Consider the following 27,974-nt stretch of genomic DNA (forward strand, 5'->3'; position numbering starts at 1 on the left):
AAAGCAATATAGGCAGCAGAGTAGGGGCAGTGTATGCTGATGGGGAAGTAAGCTCCAGTTCCTGCAGTTCCTTCCCACTGTTCATCTCCTGGGCGCAAGCTTTTTCTGACGCTCTGCATGGGCCTTGCCCAGCCATTTCTTAAGTGTGAGAAATGCTAGTGTCGTCTTTAAAAAAAAAAAAAAAAAAAAAGCCCGCCTCCAAGTAGGTTAATAAATGCATTATTTGTCTTACTGAGGACTGTAGCCCAGGAAACAGTGTTTCGGATTGCTCAGAACTGCTCTGAAACTTTCACCTTCACAGGGGGTTATATACAGCAAAGCGGGAAGGGGTAGATGTGCTTGCAAGCAGTTATCTAATGTATAATTATGTGTCAGGACATATAATCAGTTGTAAAAATTCAGCTTCACTGATTTCCACATAAACACATGAAAAATCCTTCGGCCTCTGCTTATCTGGTTTTCCACTTCTTGTTTTTGGTTTCTGCTTGAGGTCACCTCAGTCACAGAAGGCTGACATCTTTCTCCCCTTTTAAGGCCCTACAGTGTTCATGCACACTACTAACTCTGTATGTTTTAGCAGGCATCACAGGCATCTCAAACTTGTCCACAACTGAACTGATCTTATCATCACCCTCCTCCCCTTCCTTTAAGAAATCGCAACTCTAACCTGGCAGTTGCTCAACTGAAAACTTTTGGGTCACTGGCTCTTTTTTAACCCACATCTGGTCTATAGACAAGATTAGAATCCAACCCTTCTCGCTAGCTGCACTGCCTTAACCGCCCTCATCCAAACCACTATCATCTGTCCACGTTTTCAAAATGTCGAGAGCCCCCAGCCGCCTTCAGCTGCCATCACTCAACCCATCTTCTCATTCAGTCCCAGAAACACATGGATGTGTTTCCAGCTCGGGGCCGTAGCTCTTGTAGGTCCCTTCGCCTCAGGAGGTCTTGCCCTAACTGTAAATATGGTTAACTCCCTTCCTCATTCTGCTCATGGCTCGACTGTCTTCTCAGTGAGGACTCCTCTGACTGCGCTCTGCTAAGCTGGTGCCATTTTCCCCTTCCATGCTTAATTTTTCTCTATTTGCACTGTCACCATTTGATACGTATATTTTTCTCGATAAATGTATTCATAGTAGAAGAATTCCACGAGGGGCAGGGATTAGTCTTTAATTGCTATTTACTCAGTGCTTAGAACTGTATCAGGCCCAAAGCAGGTGCTCAATAATACTTCTTGCAGAAACAGGGGAGCGGAGCGGCCCCAGAAAACTGTTCCACGGCAAGGTTCTGGCTTAGTTGCTGCTGCTGCATTCAGAATACACCAAATTCAAGCTCCTAATTCAAGCTCCTAAGATCCCGGTCCGACGGCTACCCGGCCGAGCGGACATCACTTTTCCTGCCTTTTTGTGAATAACGGCTGAGAGTGGGGCAAGAGGCTCCTTCTTGCACCCTAAGTCAGCTCCTGGAACGCCCCGTCCCCGAGCCCTTTGCTCTCGCGACCGACGCTCTCATCATCCGGAACGTTTGTGCGTCGCCGCCGCGCTCGGGGGAAGGACTTCGGCAGAGGCCTCGGCGCAGACTGGGCGGAGCTTCCGGGTAGAGCGGCGTCCTACGAAACCGGTGAGTGCGCGGGTAGAGGTCCTCGCGGAGCCAAGGTGGGAACAGACGGTCTGGGGAGCGCTACAGCAAGGAGGGGCTTTCGCGGCCGGGCGGGAGGGTTGGGGGGCGGAGGCTGAAGGGCTTCGACCAGCAGGTTGTGGATTGAGGGTGGGAGAGAGCGTGTGGAGGGGGAGGACGGCAGCTTCCGTCTCGTAGCTGCATAGAAGCATCTAGGGCTGCAGTCCAGGGCATGGCTCTCCTTCTCTAAAGCAGAATGCGAATTTTGGGAATTGTGGTCTTGAGTTCGAGTTTAACTTGCCTCCAGCTGTGTGACCTCGAGAGAGTTACCAGCGTTTTAAACCTCGAGTTCCATGTATGAAAACAGGACAGTGATCACCCATGCCTCATAGCTTGGCAGGGTAATGTGTGAATAAAAGCTTCATAAATTGCGATGTTTGGTGCAGATCTCATTTGTTTGCAGCAGCATTCTGAGTCCGTGTGACAGGAATCACACTGACAGGCTTATGCTACGCAAAGTGGCTTTCCTGGAGTTGGAGCCTCAGGAAACGGATCTTTTGGAGATACGGACCTAAGACGTCACCAAGTACATCTTTCTCTAGGATGCATAACCTTCTCCGTTAATAACATCCATTATAAACTTCCAGTTTACCCTTGAACGTCAGTAGTTATGGGAGCTTAATACCTCTGTCCTATCCCTATAATTTCCCAGTGAAGACAGCTCTACTTAGCAAGTCCTTGGATGTAGTGAGCCAGAAGTATTCCTCCTTGCAGCTTCTGTTCTTTAATTCTCACTGTGTTCCTGAACTTCCAGAAAATTGAAAGTAGTAAACTAAGTAAAATAGCGGTTTAAATATTGGTATGATGGATGGCAGTAGTGACTTCGTAAGAATTTGAGTTTAAAAACATCATGAGGGACGCCTGGGTGGCTCAGTTGGTTGGACGACTGCCTTCGGCTCAGGTCATGATCCCGGAGTCCCGGGATCGAGTCCTACATCGGGCTCCCAGCTCCATGGGGAGTCTGCTTCTCCCTCTGACCTTCTCCTCGCTCATGCTCTCTCTCACTGTCTCTCTCTCAAATAAATAAATAAAATCTTTAAAAAAAAAACATCATGAATACTATGTAAGCTTTGATTTTTGTAATTCACAGTAAATACAGAAACTTTCATGTAAGATCAAAAACTTCATTTAATCACCATATCCTCTGCCTGCAGTCATCATTAAATTTACAACCACTAGCCCAGTGCATCGAAATAATACAAATGTTGGAATTCTAAGTCATTTGTCATTGCTTCAGGCACTTTACCAAAGTATGCTAAAGTAGATCACCAGATTTCCTGAAACCAATAGATCTCTTCCTATGCCCGGGAATGGTTTGTCAATTCAGTGAGAGGCATACAGAACTTTAGCAAATAATACCTGATGATAGCAGGTGCCACAGAAAGCAGTGATACCAGTCTCCAATTTGTCAGTAGATACTCATTTCAGAAGTCCATAATAAGTCAGTTCTCTAGATTTTAAAATACATTTTTCTGTAGAAAACCATGATATAAGTGGAAGTGTAAGGTCTTGCTTATGGTCCTTATTACAGAAATTAATTTTTGCTCCTGTCAGTGATAGGATTTGTTTGCCTTAATGTCTTCTTAGCCCTTAGGATTCCTTTGATCATATATGGAAGAAGGAAGCCAAAGGAAGTGAGAGCATAGGATGGGGAGGGATATACCATTTGGGAGGATGGAAGTGTAGATGTGACTAGAATGTTTATTACTTGGCTGTGGTTAATAGATTTCCCCCACCACCATTTTCATCCCCGATTATGAAAGAAATACATGTTCACATAAAAAACATGAAAATACAGAAAGTAATAAAGCAAAAAACCAGTTAACCTTCATCTAGATGAAACTGTGTCCTATTTATTGAGTTACTAAACATTTCCTTTTTCTTTTTGTAATAGTTGAGAGCATAATAAACATTTAATATTTTGTCCTTTTTTGAATTATGAGCCATAAGCTTTTACCATTTATAAATAATATATTTCATTTTAAAACTCATGATTAGATGGGGCACCTAGCTGGCTCAGTTAGTAGAGCATGTGACTCTTGGTATCCACCTTATGAGTTTGAGCCCCACTTTCACCATAGAGCTTACTTAGAGACTTTTTTTTAAAAGATTTTATTTATTTAACACAGAGAGATCATAAGTAAGCGTAGAGGCAGACACAGAGAGAGGGGGAAGCAGGCTCCCCGCAGAGCAGAGAGCCCGATGCGGGACTTGATCCCAGGACCATGAGATCATGACCTGAGCCGAAGGCAGAGGCTTAACCCACTGAGCCACCCAGGAGCCCCAGAGATTTTTTTTTTTTTTTTTAATAAGAAAATTCACACATATACAAAGGTGGACAGGTAGTAGAGTGAAGCACCATGATCCATCACTCAGCTATAATAACAACCATCATTTGTAGCTAATCTTGTTTCATCTGTACCTTCTCTCACTTCCCATAATTCTGTGGTCTTATCCTATGATAATAATGAATTTTTGTTTTGAAAAATTGTAGAAAGATGGGGCGCCTGGGTGGCTCAGTGGGTTAAGCCGCTGCCTTTGGCTCAGGTCATGATCCCAGGTCCTGGGTTCGAGCCCCACATCGGGCTTTCTGCTCAGCAGGGAGCCTGCTTCCTCCTCTCTCTCTGCCTGCCTCTCTGCCTACTTGTGATTTCTCTCTGTCAAATAAATAAATAAAATAAAATTAAAAAATACAAAATAAATAAAAATTGTAGAAAGATGCTTATCTCTCTTGGTGCCAAACTCGTGTGTGAACATTTGCATTTTTTCTTACGGATGGGAAAAAGAGTTCCATGAGGATTTTGTTCAGTATTTTCATTCAACAATGATTATTGAATAAATAGAAAAGAATTAGATGACCTTGCATTCTCTGTTTTTTACTTTGTATGTTTGCTTCCCTCTCTTTACTTTTCACATTTAAATGTATGAATTTGGTGCCAAATATTCTTAGAAAATTCACACTCAGTGGTTTTTACAGGATATTGAATAATACATTAAAGGGAAAAATGGATGAAGAACCTGAAAGAACTAAGCGATGGGAAGGAGGCTATGAAAGGACGTGGTGAGTAGGGCATTATTTCCCCTTCTCTTTTACACCTTGTTTCTTACTGTTCTTTACAACTTTGTCTCTCTCCTCGTTCAGTGATTGGTTTTTAAAATTTATTGAAGTGTGTTTAACGCATGTTAAAATTCACCTGTTCCCAACTTAAAATTCATTGATTTTTTTAGATTTATTGAGTTGTGCAATCACCACCATAAATCAGTTTTAGAAAATTTTCACCACCCCATTAAGATCCTTCATGCCTATTTGCGATTAATTTCATTCCTGTCTCTAGCTGGAGGCAACTACTAATCTTTTTGTCTCTATGCATTTGCCTTTTTGGATATTTCATGTAGATGTAATCATATAATATGTGACCAGTATTTTCTCGCTGCTTTCAGATAACAGTATTTTCAAGGTTGATCCATGTGGTAGCAGGGATGAGTGATTCATTCCTTTTTATTACTGGGTAGCATTATATTGTATACCATGTTTTCATTCTTGCATTCAGCAGTTGATGGACATTTAGATTGATTACACTTTTTGGCTTTTATGAGTAATGCAGGTGTGAACATTCATGTGCAGATCTCTTTGTGAATATATGTTTTCATTTCTTTTGAGTTAATAAATTTTTAGCTTTTCAAACAAGTAAATACTGCTTTTAGGGAGATTCTTAAAGAAGATGAATCGGGATCACTTAAAGCTACGATAGAAGACATTCTCTTCAAAGCAAAGAGAAAAAGGTATGTAAAATTTTGTGTGTTACAAAAGATAAAATAGATTCCTTTAAGCCTTTCTGTCCTCCTATACCCACTCCTCAGTACTTCATTTCAGCTGTATTCTAGGGAAACTGACCTTTAAACTCTTGAGTAAGGGGAAAGAACCAGCAACCTAGCACCTCAGAAGGGAAATGGGTCTTCAGGAACTGTCCAAAATGCCTGTAATTATGTGGACCACATAAGTTAATAATTTGCTTCACTAAAAAATGCAGGTTAGTTGAAAAGTTGTATTTTTGGGGGTATAACAGAGGACATTCCATTAAAATGTTTACGCAATTTTAACAGAGTATTTGAGCACCATGGACAAGTTCGACTTGGAATGGTATGTTGACATTTTTTTTCTTTACCAATACAGAACTAGTTGGGTTAGAGAAACATTCTGTCATGACAGAATTAACAGTAGTAAGACAATAAATGTTTTAGACGAATATAATAAAAAGTATGTGTAGAGGGGCGCCTGGATGGCTCAGAGCCTCTTTCTTCAGCTCATGATCCCAGGGTCCTGGGATCGAGCCCTGTGTCAGGCTCTCTGCCCAGCAGGGAGCCTGCTTCCCCCTCTCTCTCTGTGCTTGCCTTTCTGCCTACTTGTGATCTCTTGTCTGTCAAATAAAGAAACAAAATCTTTAAAAAAAAAAAAAAAAGTATGTGTAGAATATGTAAATACTAAATGCCATCTTTACTTCTTGGCCAAAAATTTATTTGAAAATTGTTATATTTGTGGTTTATATTTGGTAGATGCGTCATCTTTATGTGGTAGTAGATGGATCAAGAACAATGGAAGACCAAGACTTAAAGCCAAATAGACTGACTTGTACTTTAAAGGTATTGTAAAACCATTTTAATTTATACTAAATGTGAAAAAGGATGCTGAATTCAAAGAAAAAAAAATTTTACTATAAGGCCTTTATTAAGACATAATTCATATACCATAAAATTAACTTACTTAAAATATACTGTTACAGGTTTTTGCATATTACAGTAGTTGTGCAACATTATTACCACAGTCAATTTTAGAGCATTTTTGTCATTACGAAAAGAAAACCCAGGGGTGCCTGACTGGCTCAGAGGAGTATGCAACTCTTTTTTTTTTTTTTTTTTTTTAAAGATTTTATTTATTTATTTGACAGAGAGATCACAAGTAGGCAGAGAGGCAGGCAGAGAGAGAGGAGGAAGCAGGCTCCCTGCCGAGCAGAGAGCCCGACGCGGGGCTCGATCCCAGGACTCTGAGATCACGACCCGAGCCGAAGGCAGCGGCCCAACCCACTGAGCCACCCAGGCGCCCCGAGTATGCAACTCTTGATCTCAGGGTTGTGAATTTGAGCCCCACGTTGGGTGTAGAGATTACTTAAATAAATAAAACTTTTTAAAAAGGGGGGGGGGACAAACACAAAAATTTTCTGTAGTTTTGCCAAACAGTATTCCATTGTGTACAACTTTGGGTTGTTTCCACTTTTGCGGGCCATTATGAATAATGCTGCTGGGAACCTCTATGAATAGGTTTTTGTGTGGATCATGTTTTCCCTTCTAAAGCTTGATTTTAGACTGGGTAGTTCAGGGTACTGAACTTTTCTACTTTTCTGTGGCCTAAAAGTAGCCCCCGGGGTGAAATGGTGTGCACCAAAAGGGTGAGGCTCAGCTTGGGTGGTGTGCGGACTCTGTTGGATTTACAGGGCTTCGTTTTATCTTCTGAGATTATATTAACCATCCTGTATCTTGTTTAACTAACTGGGCAGGGGAGGGAGGAAATAATGCATTTCCATGAGGCGATTCCAGCCTTTGAACTCTTTCCCTCAATTAAGTGGAAGCTTGGGTTCTTCTCTTCTAAAAAGGAAGGTCAGTTCTTTATTTCTTTTCCTATTCATTCATAACGTCTGGCAGAGGAGGAAAAAGATAAGAATACTCGTTCTCTTCACTTCTTTCCAAAAGCAAGAGTGTTAGTGGAAGTTCTCAGGATTTTTTTCAGTGGTGAATGGGGCTTCAGAGGAGTAGGATGAGGTAGAAGCTGAGTCATACAGCTGGACTACATTCTGCTCCAGAATCCTCTGCTCCTTTTCGTGTACTTCGTGTACACGAGTTTGTAAAATTTATTAGATTATATTTGTCTTTTATCTTCTCTGTTGGTGAATGTGTGTATTTACTGCAGTATTGATCAACTTCTCCACAGTTGAATGTCTGCAGCATTCTCCCTTTAACACGCTCCAGTTGGAGTGTTATTTTCATAACTACATTTTCAAAGTCCACCATAACCTCTAGGAGGTGAAATTCAACTCTTTTTTATCTTTAATAGCAACTGAAATAGTTGACCACTTCTTCCTTCCTCAAAGGCATTCTTCTTTTGTTTTTTTGTTTGTGTAGTGGGTTTGTTTGTTTTAACTAATCTCTACCCCTGATGTGGGGCTCAGACTCAGGACCCTGTGACCAAGATTCGTACCCTCTAGGGACCGAGCTAGCTAGGCGCCCCACACATCCTTCTTTTGACTTTGGTCACATATAGTCTCTGTTTCTTCTTAGGCTCCTCTCTCCCACTTTAGAATGCTGGAATGCCCTAGGACTTGGTAATAGTTCTTTCTGTTTACCCTCTACCCTTGGGTAAATATTACACATTCCCATGAAGAAATTTTTTTAAAGAATGCACTTTTTTGAGTTAATAAAAACTATAACTAATTAGAAGTTTCAGCACATTATTTAGGAAAATGAACAAACTGGCTAATTATTTATGCTCTTAATTTCTGTCCTCTTACCCCAGTCATGGTCTTGCTTTGTCAGTCAGTTATCCCTTTTCATTGTCTTTGGACTTACTCAGATCATTCCCCCCAGTTCAGAAACACATTCAGATTATTCCTAATTTATCAAAACCCATCCTCGTTTCTGCTCATTCTTTTTTTTTTTTTAAATATTTTATTTATTTATTTGACAGACAGAGATCACAAGTAGGCAGAGAGGCAGGCAGAGAGAGAGGAGGAAGCAGGCTCCCCACTGAGCAGAGAACCCGATACGGGGCTCGATCTCAGGACCCTGGGATCATGACCTGAGCCGAAGGCAGAGGCTTTAACCCACTGAGCCACCCAGGTGCCCCTGCTCATTCTCTTGTTTCTGGCTTCATTGGAGCTTTCCATGTTTAGATTATTTCTGTCTCGTAAGTCCAGATGGCTCCATCTTTTATTTATCTTTTTATTTTTTGAAGATTTATTTATTAGAGCGCACGTGCCAGGGAGTGGTGTAGGGACAGACAGAATCTCCAGCAGACTTCCCAGTGAGCACGGAACCTGACTTGGGGCTTAATCTCATGACCCTGAGATCACCACCTGAGCTGAAATCAAGAGTCAGACCCTTAACCAACTAAGCCACCCAGTGCCCTGCTTCCATCTGTTAAACCCATTTCATCACTTAGCATTTTAAATTCACGTTTATTTAATATTGGGATTTTTATTTATTTCAACGTTCTTAAATTTATTTTTGTTTATTTAATATTTTTACTAAACATATTTGAAAATCTATGAGCCTAAAAATCGTGAGAAGTAATGCTTGATAAGTGGGTTTCACAAAACATGTTCTGTGTGGTTATTATTTTGCCCTTATCTAATATTTCTGTTTCTTTATACAGTTGTTGGAATACTTCGTAGAAGAATATTTTGATCAAAATCCTATTAGTCAGGTATGTAGATAAGTGATGGAATTCAGAATTAGATTCCTGATATTACTGCCAATTCTAATTTATTTTTAAAACTTTGGACATACATTCTGTGAATTACTGTGTGACCCAGATTCTTTAGCAGTTTCTGGTACACTTACCAGTGACAAGACAATTCTAAAAGTTAAATAATGTACAGTGAACTCATAGCTAAATTTCTGTCAAAAGCATCATGAGAAAAAGTTTCTCATATGTTACTTATGCCTTTTGTAATTACTAATTTATTTTCATTATGTACATTCTTACGAAGAAGAAATAATTTGTTAAGTTAATAATCATTTTTGTTTTTATTTTGAGATTGGAATAATTGTAACAAAGAGTAAAAGAGCTGAAAAACTGACTGAACTCTCAGGTATGCATAAAATTACCTTTATAGAACTCAAGGACTTGGCTTTATTTACTCAACCTTGTAACCCTGTTCAGAAGGTTGTCTAATAAGTAAAATGGAGACTTCTTTTATGCTGTCCATGTGAAACTCTTAATAACCTGTTCATTAAATCCTTCATTAAACTCTTGGTATCTAAGATGAACTGTTTTAAATTGAGTTGTGTACGGTAATGGATACTACTGCAATGAATGTAAATGTTTATATAAGACTTACAGATTCTTATCCTGAAAGTATTAAGATAAAATTATTTTAACAACTCCAAAAATCCACTTACTCTTAAAATTAAATTTTTAAAAGTTAAACCTCTAAAGAGCAAAGGGTTTAAAAATTGAGTTGCAGTTATTGTTAATAATTCAGTTTTTCTCCTTACACGACATGCCTAACTGAATTTTATTCTCTTATAAGGTAGTGCAGTGGAGGGGGGGGGAGGGATAGAGTCGCTGGTTCGTGGACATTGGGGAGGGTATGTGCTATGGGGAGTGCTGTGAAATGTGTAAGCCTGACGATTCACAGACCTGTATCCCTGAAGCAAATAGTACATTATATGTTAATTTTTAAAAAAAAAAAAGTAGTGCAGGTTTTATTTGCTTTGGTATATGTGCTGTAACAAATTCACATCCCTGATTCTGTTTTAATGTCTCTGAAATATACTATCCTTTAAATGTGGTTCTCATCCTTTCATCCTTACCAATACACATGAATGTGAAATAACATATTTTTGTCATTAATTAATAGTTTTTCACTATGGCAGTGAGGAGTGATATGTATGTTAGCCTGGAGTGATCAAGAAATTCAGTTATGAGGGCGCCTGGGTGGCTCAGTGGGTTAAGCCGCTGCCTTCGGCTCAGGTCATGATCTCAGGGTCCTGGGATCGAGTCCCGCATCGGGCTCTCTACTCAGCAGGGAGCCTGCTTCCCTCTCTCTCTCTCTGCCTGCCTCTCTGTCTACTTGTGAGCTCTCTCTATCAAATAAATAAAGAAAATCTTTAAAAAAAAAAAAAAAGAAAGAAATTCAGTTATGAGTAACTAAAAAAAATCTCAAACTATAGCACACAAGGGAAATTATTGACTCACATCTAAAGGAAGGCTGATTTCACACATAGCAGTTTCCAGGGTTCCTAGTTCTGTTTGGCCTCATTCTCTGAAGGTTTTCTGTAAGGTGAAAAGATGTCTGTTACTAGCCCCAAGTCTGCGTATCCCTCATAGTCAGTACCTTCAGCACAAGTCCCAGAGAGGTCTCCAAATGACCCTGCTTCTGACCTGCCCACCTGTGAGCAAAATGACCCAAAGAGTGCAGTATTGTGTTGGTAGGCCTGAATTACGTGCCTGTACCTGGAGCAGGATGACGGAAGCAGGGGGAGCCCCTGGTTTGTTATACTGAGAGGACAGGATGGTTTCCCCAACGAAAGGACATAGGACCAATCGTTTTGCACCCTTCTCACGTTCGGAGTAGTTTTCTATGGGTGCAGGGAAGTCATATGTATAGGGATGAAAGTCCTCTGGATATTTTGATAGGCCTTTTGACAGTACCCCTTGTCTCTCTGATCAGAATCACTGCTGTAAACCACACTGACAGTAAACTAATTCACCTTTTTCCTATGCTCACAATACAGTAGGATATGAACAAACTCTTTTGTATGGCATAGTAGAAAGAGAAGTGGGTAGAGAGCCAGGAGATGTAGGTTTAAGTGCTGGTGCTGCTGTTGGGTAGGTAGTTGTCTTTAGGCAAATCTTTTAACTTGTTAGATTCATTTCTTACTTATGATATGACAAATTTGGACTTAGTGAGGTACTTCTCGTTTCTAAAATTTTTTCATTCTGAGACTAAATACTTGAAATATGTATTAAATAATGGCAGATATTTTAAAACTTAGATAAATAAGAACATGAAGAAGCTATACATAGATGAATGGACAAAGATGACAGATAATTCATACCAGAATACAAAGAGAAATGAAATAGCTATTAAAAAAGAAATTTTAGGGGCGCCTGGGTGGCTCAGTGGGTTAAAGCCTCTGCCTTTGGCTCAGGTCATGATCCCAAGGTCCTGGGACCGAGCCCCCACATCGGGCTCTCTGCTCGCTGGGGAGCCTGCTTCCTCCTCTCTATCTGCCTGCCTCTCTGCCTACTTGTGGTCTCTGTCTGTTAAATAAATAAATAAAATCTTAAAAAAAAAAAAGTTAAAAAATAATTAAAAAAAGTTTTAGTCAAACAAGTGATTAAAAATCAAAACCACTCATTATTTTATTACTTTATATACTTTAAATGAACAAAATGAAGTTTAAAAAGCAGTATATCACTTATGGGACCATGGAGAAACTGGTACCTATAGTGTTAATAGACTGATTAATTTATTTAACGTTTTTGGGAAAAGATAACAAAAATTGTTGTTCCTTGGAATTTATACTTAAGAAACATTATGAAAGAAGAAAAAAACCTCATTCTACAAATATACTCTTTGTAGCAGTAGTGACAAATTGGGAAGAAGTGTTCAATAGTGTGGAGGTAATTTGATGAATTATCTGATCAAATCAATTTCATGATATTTTTATTTTAATTCATTAATTAATATGAAGACAGTGTTGAAATAGAAGAAAATGTCTGAAGAATACCATATGTCATTGATTCTGAGATTCCATCATTTGTAAGATACCTTTATTTTATGAGCCATCAAGAAGGAAGCACTCTAGCAGTTAAAATTTGTTATAGTGCTAGATGATATATATATATAAATTGTTCACACCAAAAAATGTATTGCTTGGTGTGAGAAAATAGCAATAGACGATCTTTTCAGATGTTATTTTGGTAACAGAAGATAATACAGCTGTGTTTATTTGCAGAACTCTTCCTTTCTTAGGTCTTCTAAAGCTCTTTTTTTAATCCCCTGAAGAAAAATAGGGAATTTTTCTTTTATCAATGAATTTTTTTCACTAATAATAAGTTTATACCTCACTGCTCTGTTCCTTGCCTTTCTACATAAAAATAGAACCTTTTGCATTAATAACCTTTTGTAGAAACACTTGAAGTGGCAGTGAAACTAAACATGAATAGCACAAAAAAGTACGTGATGCAGTTGGAAAAAGGCTGCAGTGGCCATTTGTAGGTTCACGTGGGAGCAGTGATGTGTGTGTCACAGGTGCTCCTTGGCTGCCAGTGATTGGAAGATGCAGCATGACTTCAGAGATGTGAAAATGTATGAGTCTTAAAATTAAAAAGTTTTGCACTTTGTTAATAATATTTAAAATATGTGCTAATAGGGTACCTGGCTGGCTCAGTCAGTAGAGCATGCAACTCTTTGTCTCAGGGTCATGAGTTCAAGCCTCACGTTAAAAAAAAAATGTGGGGGCACCTGGGTGGTTCATTCGTTAAGTGTCTGCCTTTGGCTCGGGTTATGGTCCCAGGGTCCTGGGATTGAGCACTGCATCGGGCTCCCTGCTCGGTGGGAAGCCTGTTCCTCCCTCTCCCACTCCCCCTGCTTGTGCTCCCTCTTTCGCTGTGTTTCTCTCTGTCAAATAAATTTTTAAAAAACCCAAAATCTTTAAAAAAAAAAAAAATGTGTGCCAGTTCATAGAAACTTTTTTATTTTGTCTTTTCTGTATGAAGTAAAAGTTGATATAACAAATGCCTCTGGTAAAAGTGCAACTTGTTAAAAATGTAAATCAAAGAGATTCTGTTCTTTAACAACATAGATAAGTTTGGGGAGAAACAGAAATTTCTGTAATGTATAGATAAAATGTTATGAGTAGATTATTTTATTTCTATTTTAGGAAACCCAAGGAAACATATAACATCTTTGAAGAAAGCTGTAGATATGACCTGCCATGGAGAACCATCTCTCTATAACTCCTTAAGCATGGCTATGCAAACTCTAAAGTTGGTATTTCACATTTTTTATTTATAATTGGTGTCCAGTTTTTTTGAATGAATTGAGATAATAATGTATTGATATGTGTCTTCCTAAGCTGAGCAGTAATGAAACCATTAAGAGAAATATGTAATCTCATTTATGATGTTTAGTGTGGTGTCCATTTGTAGTTTTTATTTTACATTTGAGTTGGTAAGATAGATTCTTAGAGGTTTTAGAAAAATACAGTTAAAACTGTAGCAATATATTAGTACAAAAGAAAATGTTGATGGAAAAATATTTTGTTAAAAATTAGATTGTATATGAAATGTAATGTGCATAATAATTTTGAGTTTGTTGTACGTTTATTGACTTTCCTTACTTTGTAGTACATCTGCAAATTAGTAGCATACTTTCCCAGCAACTTCAGATACGTGGGAGGTTGTTAAGACCCTAATGGAAATATTCTGTTAGTGCTAGCGCATATATTTTATCCCTGGAAGTCTGTTGTGACTTTTATACCTTTATATAATAGGAATTTTTCTAGTTTTGAAGTAGGTGAGAAGGAGCTAACACCCGCATTAGAGGTAGGCTCAAGAGCAGCATCCACAAATGAAATCCGAGGGCCCAGCAATGCAGACAGAAGCAGGAAAGTGTAAATAGCTGATAAAATTGCTCCAAAAAGCATAGATACCTTTTAGATAGGGGAAAACAGTTCATCGTGTCTTCAAGTCCTATAAATTATCATATAATTAAATGATACACAAAAATTAAGTTTATGAATATTATCACTCTGAATCACCATGAGGTTAAATTATAGCCTTTAAAAAAGAAGCATGCTACTTTTGTCAAGACACACCTTAAAGTTGATCCATGTGGTATTGTCATACTTTTCCAGTGTACACTTTAGAGTTTGCACAGAATGAATCTACTGGTTTGTAGGCTTCATGATGTTAGAAACCTTGTTCATTCTTGCTTATTACTCTATTCCTAGAACCTAAAAGAGTATTCAGTAAATATTTATGGAAACAGTAAATGAATCAGTTTTTTGTGTAGCTAATTTTAGAAAAATTTACATTAACATGTTTAGAATATACCCAGTTCATTCCTTTGCAATGTTAAAACAAATGAGATACTCTTTAGTCTAAACACATAAACCACATGGACTATTTTGTCTGGGTAAATTTTTTATTAATTAGTTATACCTAATGGGAATATATTTTATCTTTCTGTAGACACATGCCTGGACATACAAGTAGAGAAGTCCTAATCATCTTTAGCAGCCTCACAACTTGTGATCCATCTAATATCTATGATCTAATCAAGGTAGAACCACTACATTTTTTCATAATCAAAACCAGAGTCATAACTCTAAAGAGAATTCTGTAGTGAATTTATTACTAGTTTTCAGAAAATTCTGTTTTTCAAGTGTTAATTTTTGCATTTTTTTTCTTCCCCCCAAACCCTTCATTTACATGGATTTTATGAAGACCCTAAAGGCAGCTAAAATAAGAGTGTCTGTTATCGGATTGTCTGCAGAGGTTCGGGTTTGCACTGTACTTGCTCGTGAAACTGGTGGTATATATCTAGATTCCTCAGTATTTATTCATAATTACTATGTAAGAAGTAACAATTTATTAATTAGGATGTTTTCATCTACTTTTAAGGTACTGAATTTAAGTCACTTCATGTCCTGAAATCCATAATATGGATAGTCCTCTTAAATGTGTAATTGCTTCTATTAAGATATCATCTCAAAATGCAGGAACTTTTCAGTAATTATGCCAGTGTTTAGAGGAAGCATTATAAGTCTTGAAACACTAGAGGGGCGCCTGGGTGGCTCAGTGGGTTAAAGCTTCTGCCTTGGGCTCAGGTCATGATCCCGGGGTCCTGGGATCAAGCCCCAAATCCTGCTCTCTGCTCAGCGGGAAGCCTGCTTCTCTTCCTCTTTCTCTCTTCCTGCCTCTCTGCCTACTTGTGATCTCTGTCTGTCAAATAAATAAATAAAATCTTAAAAAAAAAAAAAAGAAACACTAGAAATTTCACTAATACGTAATACTTTGTAAAGATCTTACAACTTGGTTTTAATTATACTGTGATTATAATTATTCCTGGAGAAGTCAGTTTAGAGGTGTCATTTAAGTGAGGTTTTTGAAAAATGATCATTTAACCTAAATACTTACTTTGAAAATATACATTTTCAAATGGTAAAACTTTTACAGAATTGCATAGGAATTACAATTGAAGGGCACCTGGCTGGCTCAGTCAAAAGGGCATGTGGCTGTTGATCTCAGGTTTTGAGTTTGAGCCCCACCTTGGATATAGAGATTACTTAGAATAAAATCTTTAAAAAAAAAAAAAAAGAAACTACAATTGGTACCTATGTCTGGAAAACTAATTTTTTTTCCTTTTACTTTTCATCTGATTAGGCACATACCATGTTATTTTAGATGAAAGCCATTACAAAGAATTGCTGACACATCATGTTAGTCCTCCACCTGCTAGCTCAAGTTCTGAATGTTCACTTATTCGCATGGGTAAGTGTTTATTTTATGTTATTTTAAAATGGATATTTAGGGGTGTGTGGGTGGCTTAGTCAGTTAAGTGTCTGACATGGGCTCAGGTCATGATCTTGAAGTCCTGGGATTGAGCCCCTCATTGGGCTCTGTGCTCAATGCGGGGTCTGTTTGTCCTCCTCTGTCTGCCCCTCCTCCTGCTCTTATTCTTTCTGTCTCTCTCTCAAATAAGTAAGATCTTTAAAAATAATAAAATAAAATAGATATTTATTTATTATTAAACATTTATTTGAGGGATGCCTGGGTGGCTCAGTCATTAAGCGTCTGCCTTTGGCTCAGGTCATGATCCCTGGGTCCTGGGATCAAGTCCCACATCAGGCTCCCTGCTCAGCAGGAAGCCTGCTTCTCCCTCTCCCACTTCCTCTGCTTGTGTTCCCTCTCTCGCTGTGTCTCTCTCTGTCAAATAAATAAATAAAATCTTTATTAAAAAAAAAAAAGACTTATTTGAGAGAGAGTATGTGCATGTGCAAGCCACAGGGAGGGACAGAGAAGAAAAGAGAATCTTGAGCAGACTGTGCTGAACGTGGAACCAGGTATGGGGCTCAATCTCATAACTCTGAGATCACGACCTGAGTCCAAATCTAGAGTTAGATGTTTAACCGACTGAGCCACTGACGTGCCCTTACTTACTTGTTTTAATATGTAGATAGACTTAAAGTTTTTCTGTAATGAAATCTTTTTTTTATGGTTTTTGTTTTTCTTGGATGTATTTTCAATTTAAAAATATGTATGGAAGACAGACTGCATGGGTTTAGGCATTCCAAGTTTTTAAACATAGAAGTATATTCTTACATAAAATGGAAGTGGACAGGGCGCCTGGGTGGTTCAGTGGGTTAAAACCTCTGCCTTCGGCTCAGGTCATGATCCCAGGGTCCTGGGAGCTCATTGGGGAGCCTGCTTTCCCCTCTCTCTCTGCCTGCCTCTCTGCCTGCTTGTGATCTCTGTCAAATAAATAAAATCTTTTTTAAAAATTAAAAAAATAAATAATAAAATGAAAGTGGACAACTATGTAATAGATTTCTCCATTATGTCAGAAGTATTTAAAACTTACATTTTCTTTTTAAAAGCAGTATGTGTTGTCATTAAATTAGATAATTATAAATTTTAGAATCTGCAACCATATGTACAGACAGAACTTTGCCCCACATTCTCCACTTATAATTTTTCTCATTACCTGGAATTACAGTCAGCTTAACCATACTGTAATAAATCTGAAAGGCAGGAGAGAGAACTTTGTACAACTCTGTGGGCTTTCTGGTAGGAACATTTTTAGGTTCCTAGTCCTAGAATTTTGCTATTTGCTTGAAAAAAAAAAGTAATACATTTTCTTCTCTGAAGGATTTCCTCAGCATACCATTGCTTCTCTGTCTGATCAAGACGCAAAACCCTCTTTCAGCATGGCGTAAGTAAAAACCTTGAAACTGTTAGTGATTATGTTTTGACATTTTAAATTCTTTCCCATAAGAAGGAATTTAATTCCTATATGTTTTGACATTTTAAATTCTTTCCTATAAGATTATGTTTTGACATTTTAAATTCTTTCCTATAAATAAAAGAACATAAACTGAGTATGTGCGCTTGCGGTGCAATGGCTTTCATAAAAGGTTACCTTCTTGATAGCTGTAACAAGGGTGAGGACTATCTCCGTTTACTCCTGTGGAGTAATCTTCAGGATCTGTTACTAAGTAAAACAGCAAGTTAGAGAAAAGTGTATTGTATGCTGCTACTCATCAAAGATGACGGTGGACATTTCACTGGATATACATACTTGTTTATGGGGCGCCTGGGTGGCTCAGTGGGTTAAGCCTCTGCCTTAGGCTCAGGTCATGGTCTCAGGGTCCTGGGATCGAGCCCCACATCAGGCTTTCTGCTCATCGGGGAGCCTACTTCCCCCTCTCTCTGCCTGCCTCTCTGCCTACTTGTGATCTCTGTCAAATAAATAAATAAAATGTTAAAAAAAAAAAAGTAACAGAAATAAAAAGTAAAAATTAAACAAATGTTTACCTGGGCGGTGTGTGGAGAAAGGCAAAGGGATGGCTCCTAGGCCTTTTTGAACATAACTGTGTTTTAACTTCAGAGCTTTTTATTTTACATAATTATAAAACTAAATTAAAGCAATTCTTCAAAATCACAAATAAGAGTTGTGTCTTCAGCTATAAAGGTACAATAGGGACTGAATGTATTGTCCTCCCTCCTGCCAGAAAACCAGACAAAATATATGAAACAATGATTTTCAGACGTGGACAACAGGCAGCGCAGGTGATTTCTGAAGGAAGGGAAGCAAATGAGGTGTGGGCCCTGTGAGTGCAGCTTACTGCCTCAAGAGAATTTCCAGGCTGCAGTACAGGGAAGGAAAACCCATGCAGAGCCTGGAGGTCTTCGTCAGGTGAAGACACCAAGTTCAGAGTTGGGGGAGGCTAAATGGCTGTAGTTTTCCAGGCACAGTGCTAGAAAGTAAAGAGATGTACAGAGAGCTTTCTAGATTGCAGAGACTTCCCCATGAGTTATCAGCAGAGTTATGACCAGCACATTCGTGTGGGAGCTACTAGAGGCCCAGGAAAGCACCCCTGATGAGGAGCAGGCAGCATAGTCGTAGGAGCCCACATGGGGCAGGAAACACTTCATGGTCCTACCAGTGTGGAGGGGTATCTTAACAGTGGGCTCTGAATAGAGTCCACAATAATGGAACCAAATTAACCCTAGACCAACAGCTGTTCTGGACAGCCTGATGAACTCTAAAGCAAGTTTTGAACCGTTCAAACTATTTCCAAGTTACTTTACTGTACTCTAGAAAAAGCCCCAACATATTTTTTGGAATACCAAAAAATCCGGCATCTGAAACAGAAAAATTCATAATGTCTGGCAGCCAATCAAAAATGACCAGGCATGACATGAAAAAAAATGAAATCTTGCACTTGCAACAACATGGATGGAAATAAGTCAATCAGAGAAAGACGATTATCATATGATTTCACTGATATGTGTAATTTTAAAAACAAGGCAGAGGATCATAGGGGAAGAGAGGAGCAAATGAAACAAGAGGAAACCAGAGAGGGAGACAAACTGTAAGAGACTCTTAATCTCAGGAATCAAACTGAGAGTTGCTGGAGGGGGGGGGATGGGAAAGATGGGGTGACTGGGTGAGGGACATTGAGGAGGATATGTGCTATGGTGAGTGCTGTGTATTGTGTAAGAGTGATGAATCTGTACCCCTCAAATAATATATGTTAAAAATAAAAAATAAAAAAGAATTATGCTACCAAAATAAATAAGTTGGACATTAAATTTAAGAATGTGCAGGGGCGCCTGGGTGGCTCAGTGTGTTAAAGCCTCTGCCTTCGGCTCAGGTCATGATCCCAGGGTCCTGGGATCGAGCCCCACATCGGGGTCTCTGCTCGGCAGGGAGCCTGCTTCCTCCTCTCTCTCTCTGCCTGCCTCTCTGCTTACTTGTAATCTCTCTCTCTGTCAAATAAATAAATAAAATCTTTAAAAAAAAAAAAAAAGAATGTGCATTTATCAGATGAAAAAACTTAGCCCACAAAGACACCTATGATAATGTAACTGACAACTGATTAGCACCCCACCCACAAAAAATGACCAGGAATGCAAAGAAGTAGGAAAATAGGACCCATAGCAAAGAGAGATTCATGGAACAGAAACATGCTTAGAAACAACACAGTTAATGGAATTAGTAGACAAAGTATTAAAACAGCTATTACATAAAAGACCCAAATCAAAGTTTTAGAGACGAATACAGGGTCTGAAATGAAAAATGTACTGGATGGAATAGCAGATGAGCCCCTCAAGAAGAAAAAAAATGAGTGAATTCAAAGACATTAATGCAACACACCTGGCTGGTTCAGTCAGGAGAGCATGCAACTCTTGATCTTGGGATTGTGAGTTCAAGCCCCACATTGGATGTGGAGATTACTTAAAAACAAAAACAACCCTCCCCCCGCAAAAACAGATATTAATATACGCTATTCAAAACAGAAATGCAGAGAGAAAAGAAGAATGAACCTTGGCTTAAATGAACTATGAAACAGCTTCAAGATTTTAAAATCAAGGTAGTGTACTTTGTTTTGCTGTAACCATTCCCATCTTTTTATACCACTTTATTTTTTTATTTTTTTTTTATTTGTTTATTGGACAGAGAGAGATCACAAGTAGGCAGAGAGGCAGGCAGAGAGAGAGGAGGAAGCAGGCTTCCCACCAAGGAAAGAGCCCGATGTGGGGCTCGATCCCAGGACCCTGGGATCATGACCTGAGCCGAAGGCAGAGGCTTTAACCCTCTGAGCCACCCAGGCGCCCCTTTATACCACTTTAAAAGTACTGTTTCCTCCCACAGGCACTTGGATAGCAACACTGAGCCAGGACTTACATTAGGAGGATACTTCTGCCCACAGTGTCGGGCCAAGTACTGTGAGCTTCCAGTTGAATGTAAAATCTGTGGTAAGAAACCAGCTGTTCTCTATCCAGTAAATTAATCTTGAATAACTTCTTACCTATGTAGCTCTTAAAGTAGATGTAAATATTAAGGATTGCTCTTTTTATAGAGGGCCCAGTACTCCATTTCTAAGGATAAACATGACATTCCAGGAGTTTTCTGATTCTCCCTCTGAAAGGAGTGTGTTCTTCAAAGGCTTTGCAGTAGATCCAGGAGACATCTTTGCAGCTCTTAACCTTTGTAAAATATATGTAAAGACACTGAGGAATTAAAGTAATTGCATTGTAGAAATTTGTTTCATTTTTAAGTAAGCAAATGGCCAAGAGAGGTCACACGATTAATGACAGAAGACAGACTCCATCCTGGAGTCTCCTTTTTAAGGTGATCTGTAAATGAAGAAATGAGTACCAGCAAACCTAAAAAAACCTTGAAAATATTTAGCCTATCATTTGACATTTCAGCCATTGTCTTAATGAAGTTTGGGCTATTAAACATGATTCTCTGCTTTATTTGTTAGGTCTCACTTTGGTGTCTGCTCCACATTTGGCTCGGTCCTACCATCATTTATTTCCTTTGGATGCTTTTCAAGAAATTCCTCTAGAAGAACATAATGGAGAAAAGTATATGAGTGTTGATTAATCTATATCTGTTATACGTGGTAGAGTAATGTTTGAATGTGTTGTTATTACATTAAAAAAATAGTCCTGTTAACTTGGGCAAGATTACTTCTAAAATGGAAAATGAGATGGTAGAATGCCTTGGTTCTGACTGAAATGAGTCATTATTAAACAGATCCGGATCTCCAGAAATCGATTAATTTCCCTAAGCCCATCTCTGTATAGTAAGTGTAGTCATATGTTTTGATAAATCAGCTCTCTAAAACAACAAAAAAAAATTCCTGGTTTGCAACCTTAGCTGATTTTCATGGTATAAAACCAGAGGATTTATCCAGAAGGTCTAATATTGAATAATAAGAGAAATAGAGAAAAGATCAAATGAAGAGTAGGGAAGAAATAGTTAAAGGACATTTTCTACGATGGAAGGACAGAACTTGAAAGGGACTCTCAGGAGTCTTAACATAGAGAAAATAGACCCATGCTAGAGTTTATCATAGTGAAATTTTAGAATAAGCAGCACAAAGCTAAACATTTCTGACAAGGGAAAATTAGGTCACATAATCTGCAATTATTTTGCTTCTCAGCAATACTGGATGCTGCCAGAGAGCAAGATTTCCTTCAACATGTGGACAGTTGTTACCAACTTAAATGACATACCTAGCAAACCTATCAATTAAATGTTGGGTAGAGGACCACCTGGGTGGCTCAGTCAGTTGAGCATCTGCCTTTGGCTCAGGTCATGATCTCAGAGTCCTGGGATCCATCTCACATCAGGTTCTCTGCTCAGTGCAAGCCTGCTTCTCCCTCTGCCTGTGCCCCTCCCCCACTGCTCATGCTTGCTCTCTGTCTCAAATAAATAAATAAAAAAAACCTTTTAAAAACTTAAAAAAAATAAATGTAGGTAGAATAAAGACATTTTCAGACTTGTGAGGCTTCAAAAAGAGATTTTCTGGGGAAGCTGTGAAAGTGATGATTCAGAGGAACTGAGAAAGAGAATGACCGGAAGAGAATAGGAATATTGATCTAGTTCAAATGTGTCTAAAGAAAGCCCTAGGATGATGAGAGGGGAGATTCCAGAATAACACTTTTGTGTCACATGTCAAAATAATCCAGTTTGGAGAAGGTTAGAATGCTCCCGGAGAGAGGTCACCAAGAGGGCGAAAGCTGGAATTCCTGATATGGGTGAATGTAGAGAGGACATTTAGATTTCTTAGGGAAAAGTTGAGGCTGCATTGGTGATAATTATATAGAAAACTAAGCTTGTGGACAATAATATAGTTATTAACTCCAGGAAAAAAAATTTTGAAGATTGGAAGAGTTGTATTATATGGCTTAGCTGAGTATGTTTATTTTTTAAAATTCCTCATTTGTCCCTTTTTAAAATTATAAGCCTTTTTTGTTTTTTAAAGATTTTATTTATTTACTTGACCGAGAGATCACAAGTAGGCAGAGAGGCAGGCAGAGAGAGGGGGAAGCAGGCTCCCCGCCGAGCAGAGAGTTCAATGATGCAATGATGTGGGGTTCGATCTCAGGACCATGAGATCAGGACCTGAGCCGAAGGCAGAGGCTTAACCCACTGAGCCACCCAGATGCCCCTGAATATGTTTATATAGTCCTAATAAGCTAAGCATTTAATATTACTCTATTCAAAATTATTTCAGTACATAGAATTGAGAATGGCATTAGTTATATGTGTGTACGTGCTGTTGGATCAAGAGGGTTGAAAGAGAATTAAATTCTGATCTTCCTTAGTTGGAGGCTTATAGCCAATGGCAGAAAAACAAGAAATAGCACTGTAAGTGAGGATAACTATCAAACAGTTAAAAGTTCCGAAAGTGTTTGGGAACTGGAAATGAAGTGGGGTAAGGAGAGGGCTGCTATTTTTTGTAGTAAGTTTTGAGAACTTTTAACTCTTAAAACCATTCCTTGAAAATTAAGCCCTTAGGTATCCAGACATAAATTAGCTTCTCTTCTGTCCATCTGGAATTATACTAGCTACCTGCTATTCTCAGGAGAGTTGCAGAATAGTCACTCAGATTATTTTCTGTAGGATGTAATTCCCTCACAGAATCCCAGTAGGGAAAGCATGCTCATATTTAACCTTGATGAAAGTAAAATTTAACAAATTTTTTGAAGTAGGATTTTGCTTTCTGAGATGATCTTGCAATATACTGTAGAATTTCTTAAGTTATTGGTATTCTTAATTCTGTTTTTCTCATAAAAGTCATATGTAAAGATAAATACTTCCTAATTACAGGATTCTTGTTACTGAGATTTTGCCTCACTATTTTAAGGAATGCATTCCTAATAAAATGATTCTTAAACTTTCTTTTCAGATTTTGTTATGGATGTCAGGGGGAATTGAAAGACCAACATGTAAGTTCATCTACTTTCTAAATATTAAGTATTGGGATGCCTGGACGGCTCATTTGGTTAAGCATTTGCCTTTGGCTCAGGTCATGATCCTGGGTCCTGGGATCAAGTTGGAGCCTGGTTCCTCCACCCTGGTGCCGCTCCCCCTGCTCATGCTGTCTCTCTCACTGACAAATAAATAGATAAAATCTTTTTTTTTTAATAAATAAATAAATATTAAGTATTATGTAAGAAATATTGAGGAAATAACATTAGAAGTTTCCAGTACATTACCGAAAACCAGGCTCCTATCAGGTTATTCCCAGAAGTAGGATAACGGGTAGAGATAAAATGAGAGTAAAATGGTTTAAATAGTCTTTGTTATAATTCTGCATTTTCATTTTTCTGTAACAGCATTTTGGTACTTTAAACTGTCTTTAGTTGGCACCTGGGTGGCTCAGTCGGTTGTTTGTGTTCAGCTCAAGTCATGATCCGGGGGTCCTGAGATCCAATCCCATGTCAAGACTCCCTGCTCAGCAGGAAGCCTGCTTTTCTGACTCCCTCTACTCCTCCCCACCCCCTTCTCATGCTCTCTGTCTCTTTCTTTCTCTCTCTTAAATAAAACCTTAAAAAAAACAAAACTGGGGTGTCTGGGTGGCCCAGTCATTAAGCATCTGCCTTCAGTTCAGGTCATGACCCCAGGGTCCGGAGATGGAGCCCTGCATCAAGCTCTCCGCTCAGAGAGAAGCTTGCTTCTCCCTCTGCTTATGTTCCCTCTCTTGCTGTCTCTCTCTCCCTGTCAAATAAATAAAACCTTAAAACAACCCCCCCTTAAAAAATTTTTAAAAATTAAAAATCCACTTACATTTAATTAATAAACAAACAAACAGTCTTTAGTTGGCAAGCTCCCCTCCATTTATTTTCGAAGTATTAGGAGTTCTTTCTCCATATGGTACTTCAGGCTTTTTCACAGTTTGTTCTGAAGTTGTTGCTAAAGGTGGCCACAGGTCAAAGGCTGTTCCCCCACTGTCCCAGTGAGAAAATATCTTTTAAATTTTTGAAGGGGACCAGTTTGAATGTATACACTTATGTAAAGATGCAAATAAGACAGCTGTCTAGTTTTAAGTTTTTATGAATTTATGTGTTCATATTTAAAACTATGCTTAAAAAAAAATAAAAATAAAAATAAAACTATGCTTTATGCCCTGTATGAAATATTAGTTGGGAAGATTGCTTGCTTGTTCTACTCTCACAATTCATAAAACGATTTTATTAAGTTTTACATTCCTCTTGGACATCAGTAGCTTCATCCTTACTAGAGCCACCTTTGAGTCACTTGACAGTTTTTTTTTTTTTTTTAAAGATTTTTTATTTATTTATTTGACAGAGAGAGAGAGATCACAAGTAGACGGAGAGGCAGGCAGAGAGAGAGAGAGAGGGAAGCAGGCTTCTTGCTGAGCAGAGAGCCCGATGCGGGACTCGATCCCAGGACCCTGAGATCATGACCTGAGCCGAAGGCAGCGGCCCAACCCACTGAGCCACCCAGGCGCCCCTTGTTTTTTTTTTTTTTTTAAAGATTTTACTTTTTTGTCAAGAGTGAGAGAGGGAGCACAGCACGGGGAGGAGCCGGCAGAGGGAGAAGCAGGCTCCTTGCTGAGCAAGGAATCCATGCAGAACTGAATCAAAGGCAGTGGCTTAACCATTTAACCTACTGAGCCATCCAGGCACCCCTCACTTGACAGTTTTTAAAAACACTTTGTCTTGGGGCACCTGATGGCTCAGATGGTTAAGTGCCACCCCCCTACCCCCAACCCCACATCGGGCTCCCTGCTCAATGGGGAGTCTGCTTCCCCCATCTATCTGCCTGCCTTGGGATCTCTCTCTCTCTACCAAATAAATGTATAAATAAATAAATAAATATCGGTGAAAACACTTTGTCTTTATTTCTGTACTTTTTGAGATGTAATAATTTTTAACCTATTTAGGATGCTGCCTTGGAAATTTCACCCCAAGGCCTAAGTATCCATATATGTAATATTGATGTAATAATGGATTTTTGTTTTTGTCTTAAATTTGTTTTTTCCATATTCTTTAATAGTTAAATAAAAGAGGAATATAACTTGTTTGGTTGTGAGGTCATTTCCTAGCAATAACTAAATCTGTGTTAAATATTTATGATTTTCTTTGTAATCAAATCAGAGGAACGACCTAAGCTTTGAAAGTAATACTAATTTCAAGCTTAGGTGTCTTCCCTGGTAGTTACTTAAAACGAAGTAATTAAGAATGTTTTACAATACAAGAAACTTTAAGGAGTCAAGAAAAAGTAATTTTCTCATTTGTAAGGAATAGGTTTTTTGAAAAATAATCACCTTAGATTGGAGAATAGTATATTGAAAGTAATAAAGTAGGTAGATGGGTGGGGAAAATTGATAGAGATCTACAAGAGCAAAGCAGTTTGAACGTCTTCTAGCTGTTTTGTACTTCTGGAAACTGCTTTCTAAATTTTCTTTTCTTCTTTTTCTCTGCAGGTCTATGTTTGTGCTGTGTGCCAAAATGTTTTCTGTGTGGACTGTGATGTTTTTGTTCACGACTCTCTTCATTGTTGTCCTGGCTGTATTCATAAGATTCCAACTTCCTCAAATATTTGATTCTAGCATTTGGTACACATTATATGTGTTAAAAGGACATTTGCAATTGTTAATAAAATGATTCTTCAGAAGAAACTCCAGTTAAAATGTGAAGACTAGTTTGAAAGGAAAATCTGACTTAAACTTTTTGCTAAGAAAATGTAGGATTGGGGCGCCTGGCTTGGTCATTTGGAAGAGCATGAGACCCTTGATCTCAGGGTTATGAGTTCGAGCGCCACGATGAATTGCTTAAAGGTAAAATAAACTTAAAGGGGGGGAGGGGAGAAAAAGAAAATGTAGAATTTTATTAAATTTTAAAATTTGTGTCCTGTCACAGAAGTGCCCAGAATTCAATAGTAGTTCACTCATTTTTGTTTTCTATTATTTTGAGTTACAGTGTTTTCAAAGTCTTACACATTATTGTATCTACATTACTTACAATGATTAAATTGATGTGATAATTTCATTGCTTTATAATTAAAGTAAATACAGAATCTCTGATTTATTTTTATTCAGTTTTAGTGTAAACAAAATTAAGTATAAATGTGAATTCAGAAGTGCCTGGATGGCTCAGTCAGTTAAGCGTATGCCTTTGGCTCCAGTCATGATCCTAGTCCCAAGTCCCACATTGGGCTCCTTGCTCAGTGGGAAGCCTGTTTCTCCTGCTCTCTCTCCCCCTGCTTGTATTCTCTCTCTCTCTCTCTCTGGCAAATAAATATTTATTATTTGTTAAAAATTTTTGATTTAAATTTATTTTAAAAATTTATTCATTTTAAATTTTATTATTTATTAATAAATGAATTCAGTGTGAGATTAAAATTAAGCAATATTTAGGAAATTATTACTGTTCCACCCACCTGAGGGGTCTCTTTGGTCTTAACTAAACAATCATAATATAATTATAGAATTTATGCATCTAGAGATATTTTATAGCTTTGACCAAAAGGGATCTTTTTAGGTGTACACGTTCAAACTCACAAGATAACTGTGGCCACACGTGGCATGGGTCAGCTGCTCCAGGGGCTATTAAACAGGAGTACTGGGCTGCCGGAATACCATCAGGCAGTCCCCCTTAGCGGCAGAAGTCCTGTAGCAGTTCATCCAATACAGTTCAGGGGCAAGGTGATGAGATCCTTCTCAGGCCTTAAGGAGCCACTACCTCTTACAACAGTTCCCTAATACAACTTCCAGGGGCCCCACAAGGGACATGTCAGTTTTAAGAGACACCATACCCAGAAGAGCCCAAAGCATGAAGTTCCCATCAGGTTATTTATAGTGCATTTAGTCCAGATACAATTTAGTAGCCAGGAGTCATTTTTGCCACAGTAAAGTTGCCTAGAAACCTAGCTGACCTTCCTCCCCTCATCAGTTATTATGATGACATGGTTAGAAAGCATAACTAAAGGGGCATTCTCATGCAGTGGAAGAAAAGTCTTGTTAATTCTTTCATTTTCATATGGTAAGCCTCTTGCATCCTTTGTAATGACTGGTAAAGCATTTTTACTTAATGGAGTATATTTTATACCACCGTTTTGTGTATTTGATATGTGAGACTGGTTTACCTTTTTATTCAGGCTCATGAAGTCAGAGTTGTGTCTGTTGCTGTTAGTCTCAGGTTCATACCTAGGGACCATTTAATAATCCTCTCAACTTTGTCACTGTTTTCACCACAAAAACTTAAGTGAGGATGTATGATGAGGCCATGTTTTAGGTTCTGTGTAGAGAGACCAGTGTAGGCAGAAGTCTTTACAAGGCATACCCTGTTGAGAGTTACTGAGGTATCCATAGCAAAGGTATGTTTATTTTAAATCTACAAACTTTAAAATTGAGTTTTGCTAGGATATGTGATATGTCAGAGTTTATAAATAACAATTTTTAGTTAGGAACATTATCAGGAAGACAGTGTAATCCTACCTTAGAGAGTCCATTCAGTAAAT

The 27,974-nt window shown here is 38.4% G+C and overlaps 1 protein-coding gene across 3 annotated transcripts; it reads left to right on the top strand.

Moving 5' to 3' along the window:
• The first annotated feature begins 1,556 nt into the window (after window positions 1-1,556).
• GTF2H2 (general transcription factor IIH subunit 2) lies at window positions 1,557-26,288 on the top strand. Of its 3 annotated transcripts, none has more exons than XM_047729961.1 (16): window positions 1,557-1,655; window positions 4,655-4,738; window positions 5,383-5,460; window positions 5,782-5,818; window positions 6,232-6,318; window positions 9,101-9,151; window positions 9,485-9,539; window positions 13,342-13,447; window positions 14,654-14,744; window positions 14,909-14,996; window positions 15,848-15,955; window positions 17,333-17,396; window positions 20,343-20,446; window positions 20,959-21,061; window positions 23,395-23,434; window positions 25,939-26,288. In XM_047729961.1, the coding sequence occupies exons 2-16, from the start codon at window positions 4,683-4,685 to the stop codon at window positions 26,056-26,058; spliced, it is 1,188 nt and encodes a 395-aa protein (XP_047585917.1). In that variant the 5' UTR covers window positions 1,557-1,655; window positions 4,655-4,682; the 3' UTR covers window positions 26,059-26,288. The 3 variants fall into 3 exon arrangements, with proteins under 3 accessions (XP_047585917.1, XP_047585918.1, XP_047585919.1); XM_047729962.1 differs by having other exon boundaries at window positions 1,593-1,620; XM_047729963.1 differs by lacking the exons at window positions 1,557-1,655; window positions 5,782-5,818 and having other exon boundaries at window positions 4,676-4,738.
• The last annotated feature ends 1,686 nt before the right edge of the window (window positions 26,289-27,974 follow it).

The sequence above is a fragment of the Lutra lutra genome, chromosome 5, assembly GCF_902655055.1.
Source record: "Lutra lutra chromosome 5, mLutLut1.2, whole genome shotgun sequence".
NCBI classification, from domain to species: Eukaryota; Metazoa; Chordata; class Mammalia; order Carnivora; family Mustelidae; genus Lutra; species Lutra lutra.

Coding starts and splice junctions, on each gene's coding strand:
- GTF2H2 (XM_047729961.1), top strand. CDS start 4,683: ATGGATGAAGAACCTGAAAGAACTAAGCGATGGGAAGGAGGCTATGAA. Junction 5,819..6,231: donor GACAAGTTCGACTTGGAATG/GTATGTTGACAT, acceptor TATATTTGGTAG/ATGCGTCATCTTTATGTGGT. Junction 20,447..20,958: donor AGTTGAATGTAAAATCTGTG/GTAAGAAACCAG, acceptor TTTATTTGTTAG/GTCTCACTTTGGTGTCTGCT.